Source organism: Vidua chalybeata, chromosome 3 (genome assembly GCF_026979565.1).
Source record: "Vidua chalybeata isolate OUT-0048 chromosome 3, bVidCha1 merged haplotype, whole genome shotgun sequence".
Taxonomy (NCBI): domain Eukaryota; kingdom Metazoa; phylum Chordata; class Aves; order Passeriformes; family Viduidae; genus Vidua; species Vidua chalybeata.
In genome coordinates this window covers 48212773-48239168 of record NC_071532.1, presented here as the reverse complement: position 1 = coordinate 48239168, position 26396 = coordinate 48212773, and the positions used below count along the sequence as shown (strand labels likewise).

The following is a 26396-nucleotide window of genomic DNA, read 5'->3' as shown; positions in this document are numbered from 1 at the left end:
TTCTTGTTGAGCATCTTATTGAACCACATTGCTCTGGGCTTTTGAGAAAGCAGTCATCTCTAACTGTGCAGAGTTGCTTTATCGAGCTCAGGTTTGACATCGATTTCCTGGTTAGCCCATTTTATCCCCTCTTTCTATGCCACCAGGTTAAAAGTCACTAGGATGACGGCTGTCCTGGCACCTTCAAGAGTGATGCTGTGAGGCTTCGCTGTGATGGTATTTGGAGCAACCTGGCCATCATCAGGGAGAAGCAGATGCCATTTCCTACATGTCCTTAAACCATGTGCAGGCAAGGGGAGCCCATGAAATTCGTAACCTGGGTCTGGATGACATCGTGCAACAAAATGATTGGTGTGCTGCTGGTCTTTTTCCCTGCTCTGCTCCTGGAGATGGGCGTGCTGCCCAAGAGTGGTGGTTGGAAGGTTCTTCTCTCTGCAGCCTCCTCACAACGGTCGGTGGCTCGGATGGATGGGGATGTCATCATTGGGGCCCTCTTCTCTGTCCATCACCAGCCACCAGCCGAGAAAGTGCCGGAGAGGAAGTGCGGGGAAATCAGGGAGCAATACGGCATCCAGAGAGTCGAAGCCATGTTTCACACTTTGGATAAAATTAATGCAGACCCGGTCCTGCTACCTAACATCACCCTGGGCAGTGAGATCCGAGACTCCTGCTGGCACTCGTCTGTGGCCCTGGAGCAGAGCATCGAGTTCATACGGGACTCTCTCATCTCCATCAGGGACGACAGGGACGGAGGCACCCGCTGCATTTCCGACTCGCAGACTCAGCCCCAGACCAGAGTGAAAAAGCCCATTGCGGGGGTCATCGGCCCTGGCTCCAGCTCAGTTGCTATCCAAGTCCAAAATCTGCTCCAGCTCTTCGACATCCCCCAGATTGCCTACTCTGCCACCAGCATCGACCTGAGCGACAAAACGCTGTACAAGTACTTCCTCAGGGTGGTCCCCTCCGACACGCTGCAGGCCAGGGCCATGCTTGACATCGTCAAGCGTTACAACTGGACCTACGTCTCCGCCGTGCACACGGAAGGTGGGTATGGGGCAGCCCCCGCCTTCCCGGGCCGGCCCCTGCGGGGCTGCGCCCTCCGCGGCGGCTCCGGCAAGGACGCGCCTGTGCCGGGTCACCCGCCGGGACCCGGGCGGGGGGTGTGGCTCCTCCCCGGGAGAGCGCCGGCCGCTGCCATCCGCGGGGACCGTGAGGTGAACGTGGAGAAGCGGGGGGGGGGGGGGGGCGCGGTGCGGGAGTGCCGTTCCGGGGGGCGGAGGGGCCCCTCCGGCTGCGAGCACCGGGAGCGGGGCTCGGCGGCGCAGAAACGCCCGCAAAGGATCGGGCGTCTCCCCGGCGGTCCCGGCGCTGTCCCCATTCCCACACAGAGTGGTTCGCGTGTTTGTAAATAAAAGTTAACTGCTGCGATGTGAGCAGCTGGATGTGGGGCGGGCAGCTGCTCCCCTCCGGCTGGGCCGGGGCAGGTCCGTGGGGCTGATGTGCTCGGTTGCTGCTATCGCTGGGAGTTTGACAAAACGGGATCAGGGCTCGTCAGGGACTCCCGGATTAGCTGCTGGCTTTACTGCGTGTGAACTGATTTCCTGGGTCTGCGAAGAGTGAGGAAAGAAACCTGAAAATCCCTCCCCTGTCCCGGTAGTCCCTGCAAAACCTGGTGCCCTGGGAAAGGGCAGGCAGAGTCTCACGTGTCTTGTCTGCAGCTTGAGCAATAGTCAAAGCTATCGCTCTGCACAATCTGTTCATAGTCAACAGGTCTTCTTAATTTTAAATATCAAAAGAAAAATAGCAGCAATAACGTTATTTTAAAGAGGAGACAGGCTAGATGGACCAACATAAATTGCAGCAGTAATTGCATTTGATAGAAAATAAACTTGTGATATATTATTGTGATATTTCTGTAGTCCAGGTGTAGTCCTCAAAATGGGATTTCAAAGTATAAAATTGCAAATCTGACCACGTTATTGCTATAGCTTTGCAACTATTCTGTTTATCTGAGTGCATCTCTTGTATGGATTTGATTTATGATTCCCTGTGCTTACTGAGCTGACTCCACACCTTTCATTCTCACAGAGATGACTAAGTAAAATGAGGTAAGAACATATATTGTGATTAAAAAAAAAAAAAAAAAAAAGAATCTCCAGGAAGGGTTACATATTTGCAACATTTTGAAAGGAACTGGATTGATCTGGACACCAAAACCAGAAAATGCTGAGATTTGAGGGGGCTGGGGGACAAGTGAGAGCATGAAGCAATGACCTGACATTTGCAGTTCATTTATCCCCTGGTCAGATGAGAAAATGAGCTGCTAGCAAGACTCCAACATGAGCTATTAAGATTTTCTATTGTTGACAGGTATGATTAGATTTTGTGGAAGGCCAGGATGACAAATAAACATGAAAGGGGTAAATTCTTTGTTGATCTAAATAGCCATCTTTCCCTTCAAGGCACTCTGGGGTGCTCTGCTAACTCACTGTGCCTGAAGAGTTGCCTCAGGGGACTGGCTGCCTCTCTGCCCCACTCATGTTAACATTAGTGGACCTTACCTCTTTTGGGGTAATCCTCTGAAGGTTCATTAAAAAAAAATTCATTATAAGCAGCAACTTCAGTCATTGCTTTTGAGAAATTTTAATTAGATACCTATTTTTATGAATGTTACTGACTGATGAAAAATAATTGTTGCAAGATATTTTTAGACTTCTGAAGTGATACTTTTGAAAATAGGGGTACCCCACAGGGCAACACTCCTCCTAGGAAAAGTCACAACAATTTCACAGATCATGCAGCTTGAGAGTCAGATTTGCTTTTTTGTTATTAATCTGTGTCTGTCATTCCTTTATTGTTAAATTAAAGCAAACAAAGTTACTGAAATTATGTAACAAGCTTCAACTTTTGCATTTCTTTCCAGAAAGACCCCACCCTAATGCTGTTGGGTAAATTCCAAAGACTTTTTTTTCCTCCTATTTAAAGTCACGTTAGTATTCATTAAAATTGCTGTAAATTGTTGCATTTCTGTTGCTTCAAATCCCGTGCATTCACTGCATTGTTAAAGGTGAAATCATTCCTTGCAGACAACACGAAGCCACTCTGAATAATAGTCTGAGCAGAGCTGTCCATCCATGCTATGTTTGGAAATACGGGGATAAAGTGTAGTCAGAAACATTCCTCCTCCGCAATTACTCATAGGCCTCTACACAATCTTTATGGTGGGCTGCAAAATGTGCTGGGAGGAATTCTAGGGCATCACTGGTTGGAGAATCTCTTCAGCAGAGACTGTGAGGAAAGGGCATGTTTCTAGGAAATGCACAGGTTGACACTGTGAAGAAGCCCCTTCCATGATCCAGTTTGGCCCCCTTTCCAGAGCAGAAAATCTGTTTTCTTCCTACCTGACCTCTGGTTCTCATGGGCATGGACAATGCTCGGCTCTTGTAGGCGCCCAGCCACAAGGGGATGCAGTGGGATCACTGAGCTGACTAACCGCCTGTGCCAGCTAGCCACACTCCGCAGTCCTCACTGACCCAGGGCAGAGTCGTGGAAACTGCCCAGACAGATGAGCCCTTTCCCAGCCTGAACCATGCAGCTCCTCTGCTCCTGCAGCCTAACTGAAGTTGACTGAATGCCGAAACCAATACCTGGGTACACAATTATAACTTTAATGATAATCAGAAATAAATTGCACGTAATTTCTTGCCCAAGTTTCTTAACATGAAGCCCATACATGCCGTAAGAATGAACATAAAGAGGTCATTCATATAGGATGATGTCTTTAAGTTGTTTGCATTTGACATGGAAATTTATTCTTCATGTGCCAATATGATAATTAATTAGTGATGATGACTTTTAACTACACTCAGTCTCCACACTCTGGTACACGAAGCTGCATGGAGATGTGCCAGACCTATTGGGTTTTTTTACACAGTGTTTTATTAAGAAGTATAAACATTATCTGGGTAAAACCTTCTCAGTCAATAAAATCTGTTTTCAAAGGTCCACATAACACATTGCTCCTTTTAGAACAAAATTTACATATAAAACTCCACATTAAAGAAGAAAGAAAGGGGTTTAGTTATTTTATTATGTACCTCAGTTGAGCATAGTTGCCCATCATGAGAGTCAATTTTTTCCCAGAGTGGGCAACAGTCATTAAATGCTTTAACAAATCTGTGCATCTGACAGTGTAAGGCCGTATGACCATATGGTAGTTGCAAAGCATTTTCAAGGCTATTATTTTTTTAAGTTTTCTTCAAAGATAATTTAGTGTTGGAGTTCTTGGCATGTCTATATGTCAGATTTTAGGCTTGAAAGTCATTCTTATCTTGAAATGCACATAAGTGGATGCTGAACTTTGAGCCAAAGCTTCCTATGGAAATCAAAGGCATCAAAAAGCACATGGGTTAAAATTGGTCACAATCCTTAGTGTGATAAGGGCAGAAGGGACGCTTACCAAGGGTAACTTTCCAAGTGAGATATTCTGGTCTTTAGCAAGATAACCTCAGGGTCAGGTATTCTCAACTTAGGCCAGGCAGCCACTGGTGTTTTGGTAACACTGTGAAGAATTACAGGGGACACTTTCTCCCTTTCCTGGGGAAGAGCCCCCAGGCTACCTCCAGAACAAGACAAGACACAGCAAGCACCACTGCTGTGCTACTTTCATGCTGAAGGCAGAGAAAATGACTTTCTGGGGTTGCCACCAGAAAATGCAGAGTGGTTATGAGATTGCTGTAGGTTATACTGACTTCCAAAACCCACAAGACATCACCCTGGCTAGTGATCAGCGTGAAGTCTCCACCAAATCCCTCACTTTTACCTGTTCCTCTTGTACATGGTGTAGGAGAGATGATGGTGTAAGTAGTCCTTTTATCACCTCATCTTCTAAGTACCCCACTTCTGAATAAGCTAATAGAAATACTTAGCACCTGTACCTGGATTCCATTTCAATTATTGCCTACCTGTTAGCCTTATAAAATGTATGTGAACATTCATTTGAATGCTGTTTGTAATTTATGGACCATGCTTACGCTTTATTGTACAAATACCCCTTTATAAACAAGATTTCCATTTCAACAGATTAACATGCAGACTTTGCAGAAGCAACTTTGGAAATGGAATGATTAAGATAATTGCACCAAATTTGTACTGTTTAGAAATTAATTCTAGAGAACAGTGAGATGTTTCTGGACTTGATTAAATTTTGTCAGATTTGTATCACCTTTTTCTTGAGTATAAGGCTTAAAATGAACTATGATGAAGCAGATGGCACAATTGTAAAGACTTTCAGATCAAAGTGGATGGTAAGTATATTATCTTCACAATGATTTTTGATAACCTGACTGCTGCACACTATCCAGTGTACATGGATAACCATAAACATGGTTATATGTGTTGGAAAGAGGATGGAAAGGAGCATGTCCTGTACTTTATTGCAAATTTCACAAGAAGTAAGTTCATTCAGTAGAACCCACTAAAGTAGCTTTAGATATGCTGGAAGATAACACTTCTGTTTAAAGATAAGTGGGGCTATATTGATCAAATAGCTCAAAGGAATGATTTTCATAAAATTGTGTTTAATTTCTCAAAGGTGTTTCTGACAATGTTTTATTATTAATTCTATGGTGTCACTCAATGATTAATACTTTTTGATAAAATTATTGTCAGGCAACAAAATAAAGAATTCCAGTTCAAATGTTTGGAATTCTAGAGAGTGCAAATGTTTCTATAGATACCAACAATTACAAAAATTGTCTTATTAGGAGCATTAGGTTAGGCTCATGTAGTGGTATGAATTGTGCTGTGTGCTCATAAATGCATATTTCAATCTACTTTGTTTTGTGCTTAACTTGTTTCACTAATCATCTTCAGAGGCTTTGTGACACAAAAAAAAAAAAAAAAGGAAAGGCATATATCCCAAGGAAAACAGAAATTAGCTTCAAAACGAGTATCCCTACATTGTATGGGTCCCATTAATTGTACTAATTAGAAGGTGCTTGGAGAATAATTTTCATAGATTAACACTGGAAAAATTATGGTTGGTAACAAACACTGTAGCGATCAAGAAAGATTCCTTCTTGAAAATATATTTCCTTGCATTATTCCTAAATTCACAAATAGTATAGCTTTTCAACTACACAACTGGCAGCTGCATGAGTTATATCAGCTCAAAAGGTTCATCAAACTCCTGTGCCTGCCTTCTCAGCAATATTGCTAGAGTTCATATTTATCAGTCAGCACAATGTGTTCATTTGTGCTTTATTTTTTTCTACATTATGTCCTTGCTATTAGATTTTTATGTCCTACAATCCTTGTTAACTCCTGCAGGCTTCTTGTCTCACTGAAGACTTTTTAAAATGTTAAATGACCTTAGCTTTCTCAAAAAGCTACGTCCAAATGCCTCTAAAATATACCTTTGAACCTTAGGTTCATAACATGGAGGTGCTTGCACTGAGGTTTCTTAGACAGAAAAAAAAGCTAAAAATATGAAGTAAAATGGAGTAAAATAATATAACTAAAGCAGTGTCACCAACTGAGAAAGATTCTTTAGGGGCCTGATACATCTGGTAACTGTAGTGAGAGACCAGAAGCATTGCACCTGCCACATGCAGCCCAGAAAAATGCTGATCAAAGCCATTACTAACTGGGGCTCCCTGACCCATGTGAAGCAACACAGGGATTTCAGTTTATCTTCTGGGTGGCAGGAGTGCTTGCTGCATAAGCCACTGTCACAGATGGCAGTAATTAACACATGTGCCTGCAGCCTGAACTGGAGGGCCAGGAATCGATTGGACATGATTGCACCTGAAATTACTGTACTTTCACCTGTGGGTGTCTAAAGAATGCTAAGAGTTATCACCAGAGATGGTTGGAGAGAGGTGTGTAAAGGACAAATGCCATCCAGTGGGCAACCAGCTCAGGTTTGCAGTCTAATTTTTCAATAGTGTTTTCTCAAACACTATTATTACTGTAATTGCTATTAATGTACATCTTAAAGAACAATTTCTAAATCTGGTTTGCCACCAGAAAGTTGGCTGTTGAGAAAGAGGCTGAATATGAAAAGAAACAAGAGCAGGACAGAGCACATCTCTACAGTTCCAGTCTGTAGAAAGTTTTCAAGCTCTAGGGCTTACCAGCCACCAACTAATATTTCCTTTAGGAGTCTGTCTAATCCATTTTGTATCATATATACTTTGGTCTCTAGAATCACAGAATGGTTAAGGTTGGAACAGAGCACTGGAAGTCATCTAATCTGACCTCCCTGCTCAAGTAGGGTCCACTAAAGCATGTTACTCATGATTTTGTCCAAATGGCTTTTGTATATCTCCTGGGGAGGAGATTCCACAATCTTTCTGGTCAGCCTGTTCCAGTGCTCAGTTACACTCACAGTAAAGAAGTTCTCCCTCAATCTTATAAATTAATTGTATCTTGTATGACGAAATGTTTCCTTAAAACTATTCTTTGATAACTGCATTACCTTCAGAAGTTCATACAAAACTATTCATCATTTGTTAATCCTGATCATTATTCTGTACTTCTAATTCCAATATGAAATGTGGGCAAGCAGAGCTACATTCAGTATTCAGGGTGGGGGTACACCATAGTTAAACTCCCTTGTCAGGCAACCATTTCAGAATTGCTCTCAGACCTTTCCTGATAAACTTCCAGTTGTCCATTACTTTTTTAATTACCACCATGCACTGAATGAATGTAGTCAGAAAATACCTTAAAATTACCACAAAATCTTCTTCATAAATGGCAAGGCTTACTTCAGAGGCCAATATTGTGCACAGGGTTATCCTTGTGTGTTACCCTTATTTTATTAGCACAAATTTTATTTCCTACATTTTGGTTCCTATCTGTTAACCAATTATTAATCCAGGACCTTCTGTTGTATCCTGTGTTACCTATTCTCTATTTCTGTCAGAGACTTTAATAAGAGACCTCATCAAAAGCTTTCTTATATCCTAAGTACTCTATAGTATTACTCATATGATTACCTCCTCCAAAAAAGAAGTCTATTTAGCTTCTGAGATATGTGGGGGTTTTTCTGAAAAGTTATGTTAATTTTTTCCTGATATGACATATTTATTTATTTGTACCTTAATACTGTTTTGTCATTGTTCCTACCACTTAGCTTTGTGAAGAAATATCTGAAGTCTGCAGAAATATCATGTCTGTTTTTCATTGGATTACCCTCTATGCCTCTCTACTCTCCATAAATTCATTTAAAAATGAAAACTGATATGTGAGAAGATAAAATTGCTTTTTCTACTTTACTGCTTGCTTTTGTGCTAAGGCCCCTGTAACTGGTATTAATACCACAATAGAAAATCAGCTGGTATTGGAAATCTGTTGAAGGCCACCTTATGAATTTGGATTTGTTCTAAAATACGTTCTATTGACACTCAGAGACAAAGGTTCACTTCTATCCTACATAAGGAATGACCATTGTGGGAGAACTCTCCTATCTGCCTTTGCTGGCAGTGCAGACTGAGGGAATTAATTTAACTTTTCTGTTGTGGTTTTATCTTCCCTGAGTGCTTTCTTTATATAATTGGCTATCATTGAATATCAGGCTAGTTTCCCATTTCTTGAATATTTGAAGAATGGTAGGTTATTAGATTCTATGCCTTTATGTCTCAGAATTGTTTCATCTTGATTTTTTCTGGTTTTGTATTTCAATTGTCAAGGTAAACTCTTTTTTCTTTCCCTCATTAGGACACAACTTAGACTTTTCAAAGTATTTGTTTTAATTTTATTTATTTTGTTTTGTTTGTTTTAATAGCATTAGGAAATTTACTTTTTTGCTTTATCATGCCAGCTTTTATAATCCTTTTAGAATTTTGGCTCTGACTATTCCTAACTAGTTTTTATGTAATTTTTTAGTATTTCACTCTTTTGGCTACTCCTTTTAATGTCCTTGAAAATAGCTTTCTCATCTTGATATAATTTATTTTGCTTTGAATTAAACATTACTTTAACTGATTTTTTATTTCACATGTAGCTCTTTTCTGTCAAAATATCACTAAAATATAGTCACAATTGCAGACCACTTTTTGGATAGTTAGGTCTTAACAATTTGTATATGGCTTAAGACTAAATCAAGAGTTGCTTCTTCTTTTGTGAGTTCAATGAGCAAATGAGTAACACAAGAAACACATGAAAAAGAAATCAATGCACAGTATGTAAGGCTTACCTTCATTTTCCATAATCTAACCTACAGTCTGGCACTGCTACCTACAGAGCCAGAGTGTCTTAACAGCATTTTGTGACATGGGCATTGTGCATCACAAGCAGTTTCCTCATTTGTTGAGCCACTGCCTAAGTGGCTTGTGTCTACCAAAACCTAGTGTGATTTGTTCAAACAATTTCCATTCATAATCTCTCTTGAATATTTTTATAAACAAATGAATTTCTTAAAGGATATTTGAATTATATTAACAGCCATCAATGATTTATAAGTCCCCTGAAAATTTGACAGTATTATTTTAAGCATGGGCATTTGGCAGTTCTGGCAGACAAAGCAGAGAAAATCATGTCCTGTGCTGGTGCAGAGAGCAAGTGTAGCAATGAGGCACCTATCAAATGCTCATTGAAGTTAATTGGTGGCCCCCTGTGGACTCCAGTGGATCCTGAATGGAGCTCAGCATAGCCATCAGATGTTGTCTTTTCAGGTTATTGAGCTGACAATACTCAGAAAGCTGTAAAAATCTGCAGGGGTTGTGAATTCCACATCTAGGTGTATGCCATAGTTAATTGGGAGTAGTGTAAAATTGTGTGAAAACAAAACTGTGTTTGTTGAATTTGCATAGATATTAAAGGATATTGAGATACATAACTTTTTCCTTCCAAGTAGGAGGCTGAATCTAGTTCTTCCCATTCAAACTGCTCAGTGAATTTAACACTTGCTTCTCTTTGTAAAATGTTTGAGGAACAAGCCTTCATTTTCTTAAATGCAGTGGTTTCACCAGCAACATTCATCCTTATTAATCTGTGGATACAGATGGGTTTGCACAAGCTAGTAATTTCCCAGACATTTATTCAAACAAAACCCATTCTGGAAAACAGCAATAAGAGCCAGACATGAATATTGCTCGAATGACAACTATTGGGAATCTGAATAAGTGTTCATAAATACTCTCTTAAAATGTTTGGCCACGCTCCATTGAACATTGAATATCTTTTCCTAGGTGGAGTAGAATATAAAAGATAAATTTGCAATTAATTGCCAGGAAGTGAGAAAACCTTTGAAGACTGTTTTTAAGCCTTTCTTACCCATGTGGTGTTGTGGAAAGGCTTCAGCAAATAGAAATTTGACATGTAGAAGTTCATGCTGGATATTGAAATTGGTGATCCTCCTAATGAGAATGTATTTCCCTAACTGCAAGTTCCACAAGAGTAGATTTCAGTCTCTTGCCAAAACAGCAAATATGTGAAATTGAATATTGGTAGCACTGTTAAGAAATGCTGTGTTATGATCACTGGGAAACTGTAGGATTATTTGAGAGACTGGAAAGAAAAAAATCCTATTGAACTATTCATAAGGGGTTACAGTGGCAGGCTGACAGTATTCTTTTGGAGGATTCCCTTATTTTCCAGGCCATATTTCCTGGGAGGATAAACCCATTCAGCATTGGATTAAAAACTCTACAGCTGTCAGCTATATGAAGCAAAGTGCTGAGCTGGGACAGCTGCTCCACTGGAACAAAAGTGTCGAAGATTTTGAGAAGGCAGAATGAGCCAGACAGCAGCCCCGACAGTCGCCCTGGCAGATTGGTGTCACTTAGTCTTTTCTTGTTCCCTTACACCCTCAAGGCACTACAATTGTGGCTCTCAGGTATCACTGCATTTCCAGTTAAATAGGCTTAACCTTCCCCTTTCAGCTGGATACCTGCACAACTCAAACCATTCTTTTCCCCTGTCAAGTTAGACCAGGACACCATCATCTGACAGCTCAGTCTGGGCATACTAAGAGACATGATGTCAGTGTGTGTCACCTAGAGGCAGAATTCCTTTCCTCCCACATAGTGCCAACCTGGAAATGTCCTTACGACAGGAAGGTTCTCCAGGAGTTCCTTATGGATTTGTCACCAAACTCGGAAAGAGATAAACAATACTCTATTAAACATATGCCCCTAACCATGCCCTAGTCATGTCCCTCAATGCTGGCATTCTGAAAAAGGGTAGAATAAGGATGTAGTAAAAGTGGATTTGAGACTGTGCTGTGAAGTTAAGTGAGTCAACAAATATTGATTTCAATATATTATAGAGCAGCCAAAAATGGACAGTATTGAGTTATACCAAAAATCCAAACACGAAAGACAAATGAGCTATGCCAGACAGCTCTGGCTACCAAGACAGCAACCCTCAGAATAATAGTAAGATGGTGATGCAGACTTCAGCTGACAAAAACCTGTAATTAAATTAAAACAAATCAGTGTGATGCTATGAAGAATTGCTCTTCTCAAACAAACCTGATTTTATTCCCTGATGAAAATGCACTTGGTAGTTACAGATTGAAAGTGCAGATCAAGTATCTTAGATTTCTTTTCAGGCACTGAATCAGTATTACAGAATATTTTTATTGAAAAAGCACCGTGCAATGTCAGAAAAACAGATGCCCCATAAATTTAAGCTCAGCACACTGATCTCAGCAAGTCAAGGGTGACCATCAAACAGAGCTTACATAGGAGAATTGTGTCCTTGAAAGAAGTCCTAATACACTTTATGATTATAGAGGAATTATGTATAAAAAATTCCCAACCCAAAAGCTAATGTCATCCTTGAGAAAGTGGGAACTTCACCTAAATCTAAGGATTATTACTTTTAATTTTGGTATTTGTTCAGTTCTGTTGTCAACTTTTAAAACTCAATATTAAAATACTGAAAAGAGACAGAGATAAAACTCTGAATGATTTGAGGGCTGGAAAAATTGCTTAATAGCAGAAATCCAAACCAGCTTAATCTGTCTGTTTTTTTTAAAGGAGGTTTTTTTTATGTGTCAAAAATGCTTCCTTTCCTCTAAGCAAACAAAGGCCCTGGGAACTACAGGGCTCTGCATCCTAATGGTTAAATGCCAAACAAGCACATATTGCTGGTAAGCCAACAAATTCCAATTAGAAAAAGACTAATATTTTCACTTGTGCTGGTGATTAATCACTGAGATAAATGACTGAGGAAAGTTCAAACTTTTGATGTTTATCAAAATTAGCTGCAGATATTCCAGAACAGTTTTATTTGAAATGCATGTCACTGGACACAGCACAGCTGGATCTGGAGCGAATGTATGGGCTGGAATTTGATAGGTGCTAGTAGACAGGTAATAAGAGCTGACAATTCTTTTCTCATTAAATCTTGTTCATTTGTGAACAGTTTTAGTAATGTAAGGAGGTGAGAAAAATGTTTTATGTGAAGAATATCTTAATATTTTTTTTTTTATTCAGCTGCTTAGGAACATCCAAAGTATACTGTGCTGTGGATACTGATTGTAGAGGAAGAGAAACTCAGGACAAAATAATCCCATCAGTCAAATTAAGCCGACTGTTTCAGTTGACATGCGGTATTTTAAGTCAGTATTTGTCCTCTCATCAGCAATTGGTGCCTGTAATGCATTTTGCCTTTAGAGTACAGGGCCCCAGTTCCTACTGGTTTTGTTTGCTTGGGGGAAATTTCCATTTGCATGTGGAATTTATATTTCACTTATTCTCTTACTTGTGACACAGATGTTGGCCCCTTTGACTGAAGAAAACCGCAAGTTTTCTAAAAAGATGCAATGACATTTTCCAGAGGTCTCACCAATTAGAATACTGCTTTGTACCTAAAATGATTTAATTCATGTGACAGCCCATGCAAAGTAAATGAATTGAAAACACTATGAAAGAAAGCTAGAACTTGATAGCTAGGTTAATTAACATTCTTACCTAGCAGTTTTTCTAGAAATTAATTCAGTGCTGAATTTCTGATTATCTGTTTTAATTTTATAATATGGACATCAATATCTTCTGGTTGTTTCAGATCCCAACGAACATATCATAACACAATGCCTTCATGCAATGAACATCTTAGTGTTCTTTTACAAGACAACTTAAGAGTATAGCCATATTTGTAAAATCATTTGTCCTTGTCACATCATGTACTTCTGACTTTTCTACTGAGTCCAAATATATGTGAAATAATGCATTCCACCTTTGGCACAGAAGTGTTGTTGTCTGTGAAGTGAGAAACAGGAATGCACTGGTACCATGAATATCCAGAGTCACATAACTGCTTTTTATAGCTCATATCCTGAGGACACATGAATAATAACATTGTCTTCAAATTTCTGGTAAAACATCTGTATTCACAACTATGGTTTGACTGTAATGAAGTCAATAGGAGCTATTGACTGAAATTTAGCCATGATGATAACTGTGTGATGATCCTGTAAGGTGCAGAATGCTCTTGCTTGATCCCAAATGGCAAGTGAATGCTATCTTAACTTCAGGCACTTGGATTATGGAGGGCAAGAACTAACCACACATTTAGACAATACAGTTTCTGGGAGTAGATTGGAATCACAGCAGTGCCCAGTGCCTTACAAGATGAGGCTGGTTGTGCTTATCTCACATTAAAGACAGGCTTTCTACTGATAAAGCAGACATTTATAAGCCTTGTAAGGGACTCTGCAGTGGGTTAGTCTAGGGGAAAACCAAAGAGCCTTAGAACTGTGCATATCAAGGGATTATTAAAATTGATGAGTGGGTTAAATGAAGACAGGCTGCAACCCACTGGGGAAAAAAGGCAGGATTTTGCATGTGCTGTTTTGAAGAGACAAGAAAAGTTAGTTGCTGCTGCCTTTCTTAATTTAAAGTGAAGTGCTGAAAAAACTGATTAGGTTTGCTTTCTAATTTCTAATTATTTTCTAATTTTATGAATAAAAGATCAAGGTAAGTAGGCAGCTAACTGAACGTTGAAACTTAATTGTATTTACCCATGTAAAAGCTATGATTTATTTTTAAGTATTTTGTTTGTTTTGCTTTAATTACTCATTTGTTATACTGGATTACACTATGGTAAATGTCACCTGGATTTTTTTCCTCTCTCCATTATAATGAATAATCTTAGAGTGTTAATTTGTATGTGCTTAAATTCTCAAGCTTAGGCAGCTCTTTCATCATAATACATGATGAAAATAACACACAAAGCAGAAAAAGAAAGAAACTACTCCTGTGTCTCAGCCACACAAAGATTTTTGATGTAAAAGGCTAATGGCTCTTTTGGTGTTGCCCGGCTTCTTCTACTTCTAGAAACTTTAACTCCCAAGGATGCTATTTAAATTGTCTAGCCTCCAACAAATGCTAATTTAAAATTTGGAACACACAATGTTTTGTGAAACAGAAATTAAAAAAATACACAGATCATATTTAGAATAGGCCCTATCTGTGCTGCATTTCTTAGCAGGCAGGTTTCATTTTCTAACAGCAGCATGCAGAAGGTGACTGGAAGCAACCATGAAAGGGCACTAGGCTGCCTTGTTTTGGGGGGAAATTTGTTGATATGATAGGATCTTTGTTGAATCATTTGCTTTTGCTGAATCAGCACTTTAGAGAAAAGAAAATATCTTATAAGAATCTTCTAATTGTGTCTGCCTCCGACTCCAGGTCTCATCATCCCATCCCATAATAATCATAGCCAATACCTTTCTGTATGTTGCCTCCTAGTCTTTCCTACAACTCCCTCTCCCAGGCTTATATCTCAGAATCTATACTGATACTTAGAACAATCTCTAAAAAGCTCAGTTGGCTTTTTATTGCTTTCCAAAGGTAGTGCCTTCTGGAAAAGCACACAAGTACTGCAAAATCACTCATCTCCAGTGCTGTTCTTTTCATGTTTTTAACATAATCCACCAGATTTCTGTAGCTTGGAAAACAAGGCATAAGCATCTCTGAACCACACAGAATGTATGATCATACCCTCAGTCAATAGCAAGTGCATTTTCTCTAGACTGAAAAAACTAAATGCCTGAGCTGACCTGCAAGCTTAATTTTCAGACAGGCTAAGAATTTGAAAAAAAGCTATGTAATCATTACAATTAAATCATAATTGGCTTTTTCCTCCTCTGGATTATTTTAGTATAAGAATAAAATTAACTTTCAATTTGATGTTATTGATGTCCATTGAAGATTTAACACTGATTTCTGTAGGAAGAAGTTTGGTTTTGATTATTATACAATTTCAAGGCAAATATACATGCATATAAGCAAACTTTACATGTATATGAGAAAAGAGGGTTATAAAACATGGAACCTGAGGGAAAGCCTGTACATCTTACAAATAGAAACAATATTTCTTCAGTGTGCCTTACTTTTGTGTAGGAAGATTTCAGGGATACATTCTAAAAGTGTTAATCTCGATAAAGAATTGCTCCATGGTAATGTAAATTTGAATTTAAATCTCGGGGTAACTTTATGCTGCTACTAATGATCTTTGTGGTGACAAAGCCCATTGTTACTTAGAATAAAGGGAAAATGGTTTTCTCTATACTGTAGTCAGGAGCACCAATAGGAAAAGCATGCATTTTAATAAAAAGTGGGACAGGGTAGAGCATACCTGCAAGCACAGATGCTTTACCCTTAATTTCTGCAACTTTGATTTTACTCAGAGCATTTAAGTTCTGTATGTAGCAAGAAGTTCTGCTCACTGCCAATTAGGAGTAGACCCAGTAGAAAAAAGGGATCTAAATATGTGTCACAGTAAAATGAAGAGAACACAACAAAACAAGAAATGTTTTCCCTTTGCTGAATGTGCCTTGAAATGGTGATTGGTTGCACCTTGGCTTTAGAGATAAGTGATTCATTCATGCATTTATTATGTACAATTGCTTAGGACAACTGAAATTATTTCAACATTAAGAAAATGTTTTATCCTGGGGTACTCTTAAGAGCTAAGAAAGGACACATGATAGGGGCTCTTATTATAAATGTTATCTCACTGACTACACTAACTGAAGAGGTTATGGATCAACTTTTCCCTGAGAAGAGGAGAATACCATGTTTTGAAGCATTACTGTCAAATGTGACACTGCTGTATTTTGCAAGAACTCTTAATGTGTTTGTTATTCCCTGTGGAGGGTTACCCTGACCAGCAGCCAACACAGCTGCTCACTCATTCCTCCCCACTCTGTACCGAGGGGACAAAGAGAGAAAAATAGGTAAAACAAGAGTGAATCCAAACAGCTGAAAATCCAAATCACGGCCCATACAAACTGCTATGAGGAAAGTTCACTCCATTGCAGCCAGATCCAGTAGAATCCAGCTCAAGAAGCACCTTATTCAGTGATTAAGCCACTCTTCTATGTGAAAGATGTATTATCTTGCTCTCTCAGGTTGAAATTGAAGCTATATTGTCCACTTTTCTGATGAGTGCTCTAAAGGCTGAACTGCTTGATTTCAACTTTCATGTCTGCAGAGTCCTCATTGAGTTTGTAACATCACACCGAAACTTTCACAACTAATACCTTAGAGATAATGGCATTACCATTTCAAACTCTAGCCACTCAAGGACTTAGAAGTGTAAAATTATTTAATCTTGATTTACAGCCTAGAGCACTCTTATGGACAATTCCTGTGTTGCATGCTTTATGCTTAAGCAGCCTGGATACCTGTGTGACCAACTGTACTGATGAGATATAGGAATATATTACAGATAAATGACATTTCATGTGCTTCATTTAGAAGGTCTACATTTTTAAGATGTTCCCAAGGGTTGTAGAAGTTGTGGTGTTATGAGAATTTTAACTGTTTTGAAATAGGAGGTCTATTTTAGGAATACAGAGTAGAGACAGAGGTCTGGCCTTAGTGCCACTTGAGCAGAAGTTTCCCAAGACAAAGTTCAACTTAAAAATCACACAATTCTCCAAACATTTTCTTCAAGGATGCCTTACATTGTATAATTGTATGTGTGCACTAAACTCAATTTGAAGTCCAGCCTGGTAAGTTCCTTAATACCAATGGTTGTCTTGAAATGTTGTTGTAGAATTTAATTCCTTCTACAATTAAAACCTGCTTAATGCTTTACTTTTGGATGTTGCTTTGGAGTTTGTTTGTTTGTTTGTTTTTAATTTGAGAAAGAGACTCAGCTTTTGTATAGCTCACTTAAAGTCACATCCTTCTGTCTTTCATGATCTTGATGGCTACTCTTTGAGATTTCACCATTTTCCCATTATCTTGTAATGCTGGGTATCAGTGCAGAAGCAGTTGTAATACTGTGAATTAGAGCTAAGGTAGTATAATCTCTGTTACCACAGTACCACACTTATTTACATAACTAAAATCCAATTCTATTTTTTTAGCCACAGCATTACCTTCAGGGATCATCTGTTATAATTACCATGCCAGTAATTGCATCCCATGATGGACTCCAATATTCTTCATGTGCAGCGTTTTTAGTTCTTGAAAGTTTAAATTGATGTGTGTATTTAACTGCATATTTCTTTGTCTCTGTCCAGTCTACTGACTAACCTAGATCAGACTGCATCGGTAACCTGTCTCCCAATCTTTCTATCATTTGCAAATATTATTGGTAATGCTTTTGTATTTTTGTTTTTCCAGGTCACTGGTTAATGTTAACTTGTAAAATCTAAGGACAGATCCTTATGGGACACAATAAAGAGGCACCCAATCAATTAGTGTTCCTTTACTGCAAGTGTATGTTGAAACCGACCAGCCAGATTTTAATCTATTTTATGTCTGCAGCACTGATTCTTATCATTCCAGGCTCATAGCCAAAATGTCATGCAAAATGAAGGTAGATGTCCTGTGGAAATTGAATGGTATTGCATTGATTACATTACTTTTTATAACCAAGATTATAAATTCAATTATAAGAGATGATTTGGATAACTGAATTGGAAACACCTAGTTTCCACATACACATAATGATTGGCAACACTTGCACTGCCCCATTCCCTTAATATTTTTTGTACACAAATTCCATGTCAGCTGACAAAATAACCTGTTATTTTTTTCCAAAATGGATGTCAGGCTGACAGACCTGTAATTACTCAGGTTAACTCACTTATCCTTTTAAATATTGCACAACACTGCCTTTGTTGCAGACCTCTGGCACTTCATGACTGCCAAGAGCTATCGAAAATAGTTTCTAGTATTTTAGAGGCTCGTCAGCAACTTCTGTCAGAAGTTATCTGAACACATCCATTTAAAAATGCCTCACCTTTTGGAGCTGCCACTTGATTCTGAGTTGGGAAGGGACATTACCATTCATCATCACCATCAACACCATCACCATTTTCTGGTATGTATACATTATCTGTCTCTTTCCCAAAATATAGAAAATAAAAACTTACTAAAAGATTCTTTCTGTTCTGCAGAATCCCTTTTAGCACTGACCCATCATCATTGTTCCTTTTTTTCTTTCTTTTCTGAAGTTCCCAGCTTCTAAACCTTCTCTTTTACCTTTTGGACTGCAATATCACCAGCCAAATGGCATAATTTCATTTTTTTCTGTAAGAGTTCAGATCTAAGCAAAGAAAGTGGCTGGGAGGGATTACTGGGAGAGGCAAAGGAAGGCCCAACTTTGCTGCCCAGTTTTAGGATCTACACTTTAGGATCTGCCAGGAGCAACCAACCAGCTTCCCCAAAGCTTTCACCTGTCCCTATATCCTAGGGCCCCTCCTGCCACCTGCTAATGCTTTTGACTAACTTTGAGTCAGCTCCAGCTACGGAGCTCCCTGTGTACCAGATGACTGGTGGTGTTGTGTGCTCAAAAGATGGAAAATCTCTACTGGCGTCTCTCAGAAACATTGCCCAGTCAATATTTGGCACTTGAGTCATTGTTGTGCCTTTAGTTGTGCCTGCAGTTGGGTTTTGCATTGAAGGAGCAGTGGTATTTTGTTTTTCAAGGATGGTAAGCACAGCAGTTTTCTCAGGGGAAATGTCTATTCCAAGTGTCGTGTTCAGACATAACTCTATGAGAAAATAAAGAAAAATGCTCATTTGTGGTTAAGAAAAAGACTTCACAGCACCCCATTGGTAAGAGACAAAACCAGGTTGTCTGTCTCTTGCTCTGTATACATAGATGAATATACAAAAGTGCTTCAGATGTTTTTCATTGACGCTGTCTTTTATGTTCATCAACCTCCGTTAATATGAATACCCACTCAGAATAAAATATAGTTTAGGAGGGGAGAAAAAGTTCCTATTAATCTACTCTAAGTAGTCAAGAAAAAAAATAGTTTGCGGAAATCTCAAGAAATGTTAAGAAAACCAGAAAGTTTTCTGCCTTTGCATTTTCTTCAGATTTGTTAAATTAAGATTGCAGGCATCATGTCAGATGAGCAGCAGTGCTTGTGAGAGTGCATTTATCAAGTGCTAACAAGAGGATGAAGGAAAATTGAAATGCCATTACAATCTTATTCTTCTTTAAAAGTGAAGTACTAAATTTTGCACTAATTCATTAAGATAAATGATATTCTGACAGAGCTGACATCTATAACAAAATGTGACTAAAGTGGATGCAATTCAGGAAGTGATGTTTCAACTTTTCTTCCAAGCACTATGATGTCAATGTAATAGATAATTCAGATTTAGATTTCTTTTGTCTTAAATCCATTTATCTTTGATCATCAATACTTTTTGTTATAGGCAGACACATGCTTATAAAAAGAGCAAAATCATTAGCTTCTTTGACTGTAAAAAAAATGAAGTAATTAATCTGATTAATATTGACAAGGAAAACTGTCCCATCTAACCTCTCTTCCCAGGCAATGTGTGTGATAACATTTTAAAATATGATGTTGTTAACAGCCTTTTCTGTCTCAGGTTGGATTTTTTCATTGGAAATGCAGACATTATTATAGCTGCTGCTGAGACTTAACAGAAGATCGAGTACTGTGGGGGGAGCTTCTGCAAGTCACTTTCCCATAAAACTTCAGTTACAGCTCTCTTTGGGTTGTAGGGTTGACAGTAAGGCTGGTAGTGAGTGTTCCAACAAGATATTGCAGAGGTTTTTTTAGATGTCATTTTTACTCTTGATTGTTTGCTGGTTATTGAGTTAAACTCTAATCTTTGGCTGAGAAGTGCCAAGTGAAACTTGTCACACCAGGCTTTTAGTCCAGATAAAAGCTCTGCCATTGCTGAGCTTTTCTTTAGATGTTACAGTGAGGCTTCTCTAATGTTCACTGAGTGAAAGTGGTTACAAGGAAAGCATCAACCACAACTATATTAGGAAGCAGTACAGGGCACAAAGCTGCCAGACCACTGCACTACTTCAGAGGTCAATTAAGGCTTACATGAAGAGAGGTCATTCTCCCTGGGCAAGTGTACTTGGAGCGTGCTACCAAACTTGGTTGCAGCACTACTGAGAACCTAGCTTCTACTCAGTTGTCTTTCTGAGAGTGTTTGCTTTCCCCCCACAACTGAACAAATTAAAAATCTCAGTGAACAAAAAGGACAAAAAGGATAATTACAGACAGTTCTTTTGGCTGCAAAGTGCTATGCAATAGATTATTTCAGAAGATTCCTGTATGTTAATTCAGTAAATAAAGTTTGCCTTTTTTTCCTTTTTTGTATAATTGCAGTAAAGTGTCAGACAATGCATTAAAAATACTATCTTCAAATATCATCTTTAAATAAGAAGTTAAACTTAGCCCTAGCAGGGTCTGGTGATTTACTTTATTTTTATCAGATCCTATTTTGTTTCCTGTCTAATATCTTAATTTTGTTTTTAGCATATCTTATTTGTTTGATATGCCCACTTTGTTAGCTGAGGAAGATGCAATAAGGCAGTTTGGAAATACTGTCATTCTATACTGTGAGAATTCTAAGAGGCATTGTATAAGCCTGAAACTCTCATATTTTTCAGCAGTCATTTGCTTGAGCCTCTGTTTTTGAAAAATAAAATCAGTAGATATTCAGTCCAGATAAATTTAGACTTCTTTTAAAGAGGCACCATGGAAATGTTTGTTTTCAATTTAATAAGAGCTTGAAATTTCTCAGAAAGCACTAACCTAAGATTAGGGCAGACAAACTATTTAAGTAAAAATGGAAATCCTTATGCAAAAATACTATGCCAGTAGTCATCAGTCTTTATTATTGTTATAGAGTAAAACCTTTTCACAGAATCACAGAATATTCACAGAGTTGGAAGGCACCCACAAGGATTGAGTCCAGCTCTTAAGTGAATAGCCCATACAGGAGTCAGAAAAATGGATACATTTCATTTTTAGTTATGTCTTGATGAAGTGAAAGATATATCTTTCATTTCAGCTGACCTTTATCAGGCTTCAAAAGCTTTTTTTGCAGGACCATTTGTCTTCTCAGATTCTTTGGTAATCTTGCCTTGGCTCTTTCACATAAATAAGATGTATTTTATAGTTTGCCAGAGTTTAGTAACAATTTCTGAGGTTTTCTTATACTGTTAGATTTTCCCACTCTGTACACTAAGGGTTCTTTTAATTAATCTCGTAAGATAATTGGTTTAGCTCTTACATTCCCAAAAGCCTATGAGTGGGTTTTGTCAACTTTGCCTTTGTGCTTTTAAACATGGCCTTGCTGTACTGCTGTATCTGTTGGAAATACAGTCCCCTTGCATCTGTACAGGCAACAGACACCCAAGGAATAGATAGAGGAATGTTGGAACCAAGAGAGGCAAAAGTGAGATAAGTGCTACTGATATCTATTAAAATCTCCAAACTTACATAGCCTTCATCCTTTGGCCTCCCTCTGCATCAAGTTGCAGCAGCATGTTAAAAATTGTCAGAAATATAAGGCCCAACTCCTTCTTCTATTTTTGCACTTGTATATGCATGTAACCCTAGATTCATTAAGTTAAATCTGCTTCCTCAAAACAGCAGGTTCTTTTTTGTCCTCACTCTGTCATTTAACATGCTTTCCAACCGCTTATAAATAGTCAAGTTATCAAAGCTGAAAATTGAGGTCTGCCTAATGCATCTCCTTCTCATAGTATGTTAATATGCATAACCATATGCTTTTCTGATTATATTAAAATCTGGACAGAGGTATAGGATAAGATTGTAATTCATTTGGAAATACCATAGCAATGTGAGATATGTTTTTGAGGAAAAGCTAATCTTAGACAAAAGATCTCGTACACATAAAATATGAAACCCAGCTGTTGTTATGTAGGATGAAGGACTGTAAAAAATTCTAACAAATGTAGTTTAAGCTAATACAAATTCTGTCCATAATTTTGAAGTTTGTTGTTGCCAATGATTTTGCAGGAAAGGGCTTGCTCATAGTTGTGCCAGTAATTCCTGTCATCAGGCTGACATTTCAAGAGCAGCCTTCTGCATTTGTATTCACCCTCCCAGATGCATCAAAAGCACATTCACACCCTCCCCTCATCCCTGCACCTGGGAAGGGGCCACAGTGACAGTGGGAGAGAGGCCATTGTGTTACCCAAATAGTCAGCCCAGACAGCCTTTGGGGGCATCTTTCACTCTCTCTGTGGGATTGCAATTCATTGGAAGGAGCTGCAATGCATTGCTCATGGAATTGCTTCATGTTGCATATGTGAAGGAGTTTCTTATCTCCTTACCTGGGTAAGCATCCCAGATGGGTTTAAATTGAATCCGTGAAGGAAATAGGCTGAAATCTGTGACAACAATTTGTGTATTGTTTTAGACTGACAGTCTTTTCTCCCTCCCTTCCCCATTTATGTTTTATCTGTGCAATCAGGAAGTCTTGAGCTGGATCCTGATGATACCAAAGGAAATGAACAGGGGCTAATTTCAGTATTACCTTCTGAGGCTCAAACATTCTCAAAGAAGACAGAAAAAAAAATTGCCTTCAGACCATATTTTCAACAAAAACACTGTTCACTATTTTTTGAACACATAGATGTTCAAAATATACATAGATGGTGAAAATATACCATAATTTTAGAAACAGAGAAACACTACTGAAAAGGAAACAGCTTAATGCATTCTGTACCTTCTAGGGGAATCATTATCATGTAAGTGGGATCTACCCAGTCCTTGAGCATCTCTGCTCTCATGTAGTGCAGACTCACAGATACCCCAAAATTCCCTATTCCAAGCAGCTGTGGGTTTGTGTCTTTATACAATTACATACAGAAACATCACCCTTTAAATTTACTCAATTTAATTATAGAGTCTAACAAGAGAGTGCTCTTCAAAATAGAGCAAGATAAACCTCATTTCATTAAAGGTATCCTGTAAGATCACAGAATCATGATCATCTCCTCAAAAGACAAGTGCATGAAAACCATACAAGCAAACTATTCAATTGCATGTAAAAGAAAGAAAACATTTACAATTAATAAAAGGGATGTATCAGTGCCATCAAAGTAGCATGTGACTTGTATATCTCTTAGTTACATCTTAAGAAGAATCATTATTTTCTTTCCACAATAGCACAGGAAGCATCAGTATTTTCTATGCTATTTTGATGAAATCTTGGTTCTGTACTAACAATCATCAAATCTAAAAAATATTATGGAAGAGAGGAGATTATGTGAGACTTATATAAAATACTAACAGACCTTATTTTAAGTTCCAGAAATGCTTTGTTGGAGAAAGAAAGAGTTTATGTGAAACCTCAGTGGTATACAGAATTTGCAATAGCCTTTTCACTGCTGATTTTTTTTCTCTAAGAAGACCTATTTTTCCTCTCCATCTATTTAACATTTTAATGAAACTTTTATGAGCTTCCTGTCATAAAGACCCTCTCCGTTCTTTTGGTTTTCTTTTTTTTTAACACTTGGCCAACCTAACACCTCTGCTTAATACCAATTTGTGTTACTGAAGGTTACTGGTAATTACTTTAATTTGAAGAGAAAGTGATTTTTTTTCTCTGAAAAATAAAATAAAAGAAAGGAACAAAGAAGGAAATTATAAAGTGTCCAATAAAATAGAAACTGAAAAATTGTTTATTTTTTGATCTCACATGTGTTTTCTATCAGCACCAATTCACTCATTTATATTTGGATTAGATACAAGAAGTCAATGATATTTGGCCTGAAAACATTCTATACATCTGAAAGATTCAGTATGTTCTCACTCATTCTTGCTTACATCTTGTCACAGAACATTATGCTATTTCATACCAGAGGCATGTTAGTGATCTTAGGTTATACAATGCCAAAATGGAATTTGTAGTGTCTTGTGCTTTTGGATCAGAGAGAGAGGGAGAAGGAAATAGGAAATGCAGAAGGAAGGTGGGGGAGAGAAAGAAAAAAAGTGATAGAGAGAAGATTAAGTAGAAAGATATTCACCACCCTTGTGGATCCAGCAGTGTCCCATTTGTCCTCTTCTTCTGGTCCTCTTGATGGTGGGGGTCCCATGAAACAGACAGTGCATTCAGATATCTGTGGGAACATGCCAAGCACCTCCTCTGCACCGGGGACTTTTACACTGCCTTTTGCAACACACTCTGGATCTGTGGAAGGCCTTAGGAATGAGTCTGGGGAGTGCTTCTGTGGTCTTTAATGGTTTATGACTCTTTTTAAAAGAAGACACTTGCCTCTCATGTCAATGTCCTGTGTGAATGTGACATTCCCAGTGGTTGGAGGAGTTTTACAACTGAGCCAGTTTGTATGAGGGAAGATTCTCTGCAGGGTCTGCTTCTTATCTGGCTTGTAGCCTCTGTACCAAAGGTTTTGCCATCATGCACACAAAAACTCTTCTCCTCCCCCTTGGCTGGCAGAGAGAGTGTGAATACCTGGCCTTAGCAAATGAGTATGTGGACTGTGGCCTGCCTGCCCCAAACCCAGCCAAAGCTGATTTTCAGCACAGCTGCTGAGCTTGGCTTTCCTTGTGGATACATTCTTCTCCTTCAGCCTTGTTTACTTTTCCTAAGACCAGAGATAATTGAACAAGAGCGCGACCTTCATTTTATCTCGAGTTCACATCAGGTAAACTCACAGTCCAAATTCCCCAAATGCAGGAGGCATATTTGGGGTGGGCTGGTGGTGACAGTGATATTGAGAGGGTGGGCTTTGATGTTAGCAGCCTCTTAATACAGTTTGCCCAAAGTCCTTTGGTGATCTTAATAGTGTTTAAGGCAATTATGATTTTTAAGTCTCTTATATACCCCCATGGTACCCAGTCAGAACTTTAGGGATAGATTTTCTGACACTCCTGATGGTAGAAGTACATCTGTTGAATTGCTATATTCTTCTTTGTCAAAAATAGATTTGTTGCTGTTGAAAAATATATGGAATATTTTAGCGTGCAGATCAGACCTACCACACATGTTGTCATAAGACCAAGAGGCATTTTATGTCAATCATTTATTGATTCAGTCATGGCAGAAATATTGAACACACTGAAAATACTGAAGGTATCCTTGATGAATACCTTCATCAAAATTCCTTGCACACAGGGGGCTGTGCTGTTTCCCAGTGCTGGAGCAACCACATGGAATGGCTGAGGAGTCCCCCATAATGTTTTTGTCAAGAAGATCACATCTGCACAGCTGCAGCTGTACTTTTCCTGGCTCTGAGATCTGAGATCAGAGCCAGCCATGTCAATGCTACCCTTTGGCCACTGTCAAGGCCAAAAGCTTTACTTCTTCAATGTCAGCAGGATGCCAAAGCTGAGGCCAGCAGGCCACCCAAATCTGCCACCTCACAGCCTGCTTTGACAGTGGCTGACACAGTGTTCCTGGAGAGCTTGTCCACAGCCAGCTGTGCAAGCACAGCTGCCTTGCCCTCAGTAGCTGCTGCTTTTGGATGTGCTCAATGCGTGCGCAGCCTCAGCCTCGCTTCTCCCTGTCACAACTGCCAGTGCTCCATCTGTGGCCATGTGCTTCCCCTTGCTCTCCTTCTCCTTCTCATCCTGGCTTCCCCTCCCAATAACCAGGAGCTGGTGTGACGGATGAGCCTGCCCTACCATCAGCCTCTCCTGGAGCTAGGGCGGCTCAGCTGCCAGGCTGCCACAGCCCCATCCATGGCCAGCGTGGCTGCTCTGCCCTGTCCCAGGGCATGGCACCAGTGCCAGCTCCCCTTGGCTGCTTTGCTAGTGCCCAATTTATCTGTGGGCTTTGGCCCTCAGAGGGACAATTTGAGAAAAGACAAGGTGGTGGGAGCAAGCAGGGCTTGTCCAGCTTCCCTGGTACGTGCAGGGTCCTGCAGGTATTTTGTGGGCCTTTGACTGAGGTCAAAATACCTGCAGGTATTTTGTGGGCCTGCCGCTCCTTGCCCTCAGTGCATTTTACCAGGAACATTTATTTGAGCACAGAGCAGCTGAAGCCATGATGAAATGGCATGCCTGGGTTCAGGTTGTTTTGAGCTGAGAACAGAAGGGTGCTGGGACCTTCTGGATGGCAGTACAACTTGTGAATACCCAGAAGCCATTTCTCAGGATCTATCTGTAAGCCCTAGCTGTAGAGGAGGCAAAACTTCAAAGTCTG

At 39.2% G+C, this 26396-nt stretch overlaps 1 protein-coding gene across 5 annotated transcripts in view; it reads left to right on the top strand.

Annotated features, from left to right (window-relative positions):
- The first annotated feature begins 261 nt into the window (after positions 1–261).
- The window catches only part of GRM1 (glutamate metabotropic receptor 1), a 184738-nt gene continuing 158603 nt past the window's right edge, over positions 262–26396 (top strand). For all 5 annotated transcript variants that reach the window (XR_008430133.1, XM_053938910.1, XM_053938911.1 and 2 more), the window contains exon 1: positions 262–1044. Coding sequence is in view for 4 of the 5 variants with exons in the window: in XM_053938910.1 (XP_053794885.1) it covers positions 282–1044 (763 nt within the window). In the remaining variant the exon portion in view is untranslated. The remainder of the gene's footprint in view (positions 1045–26396) is intronic.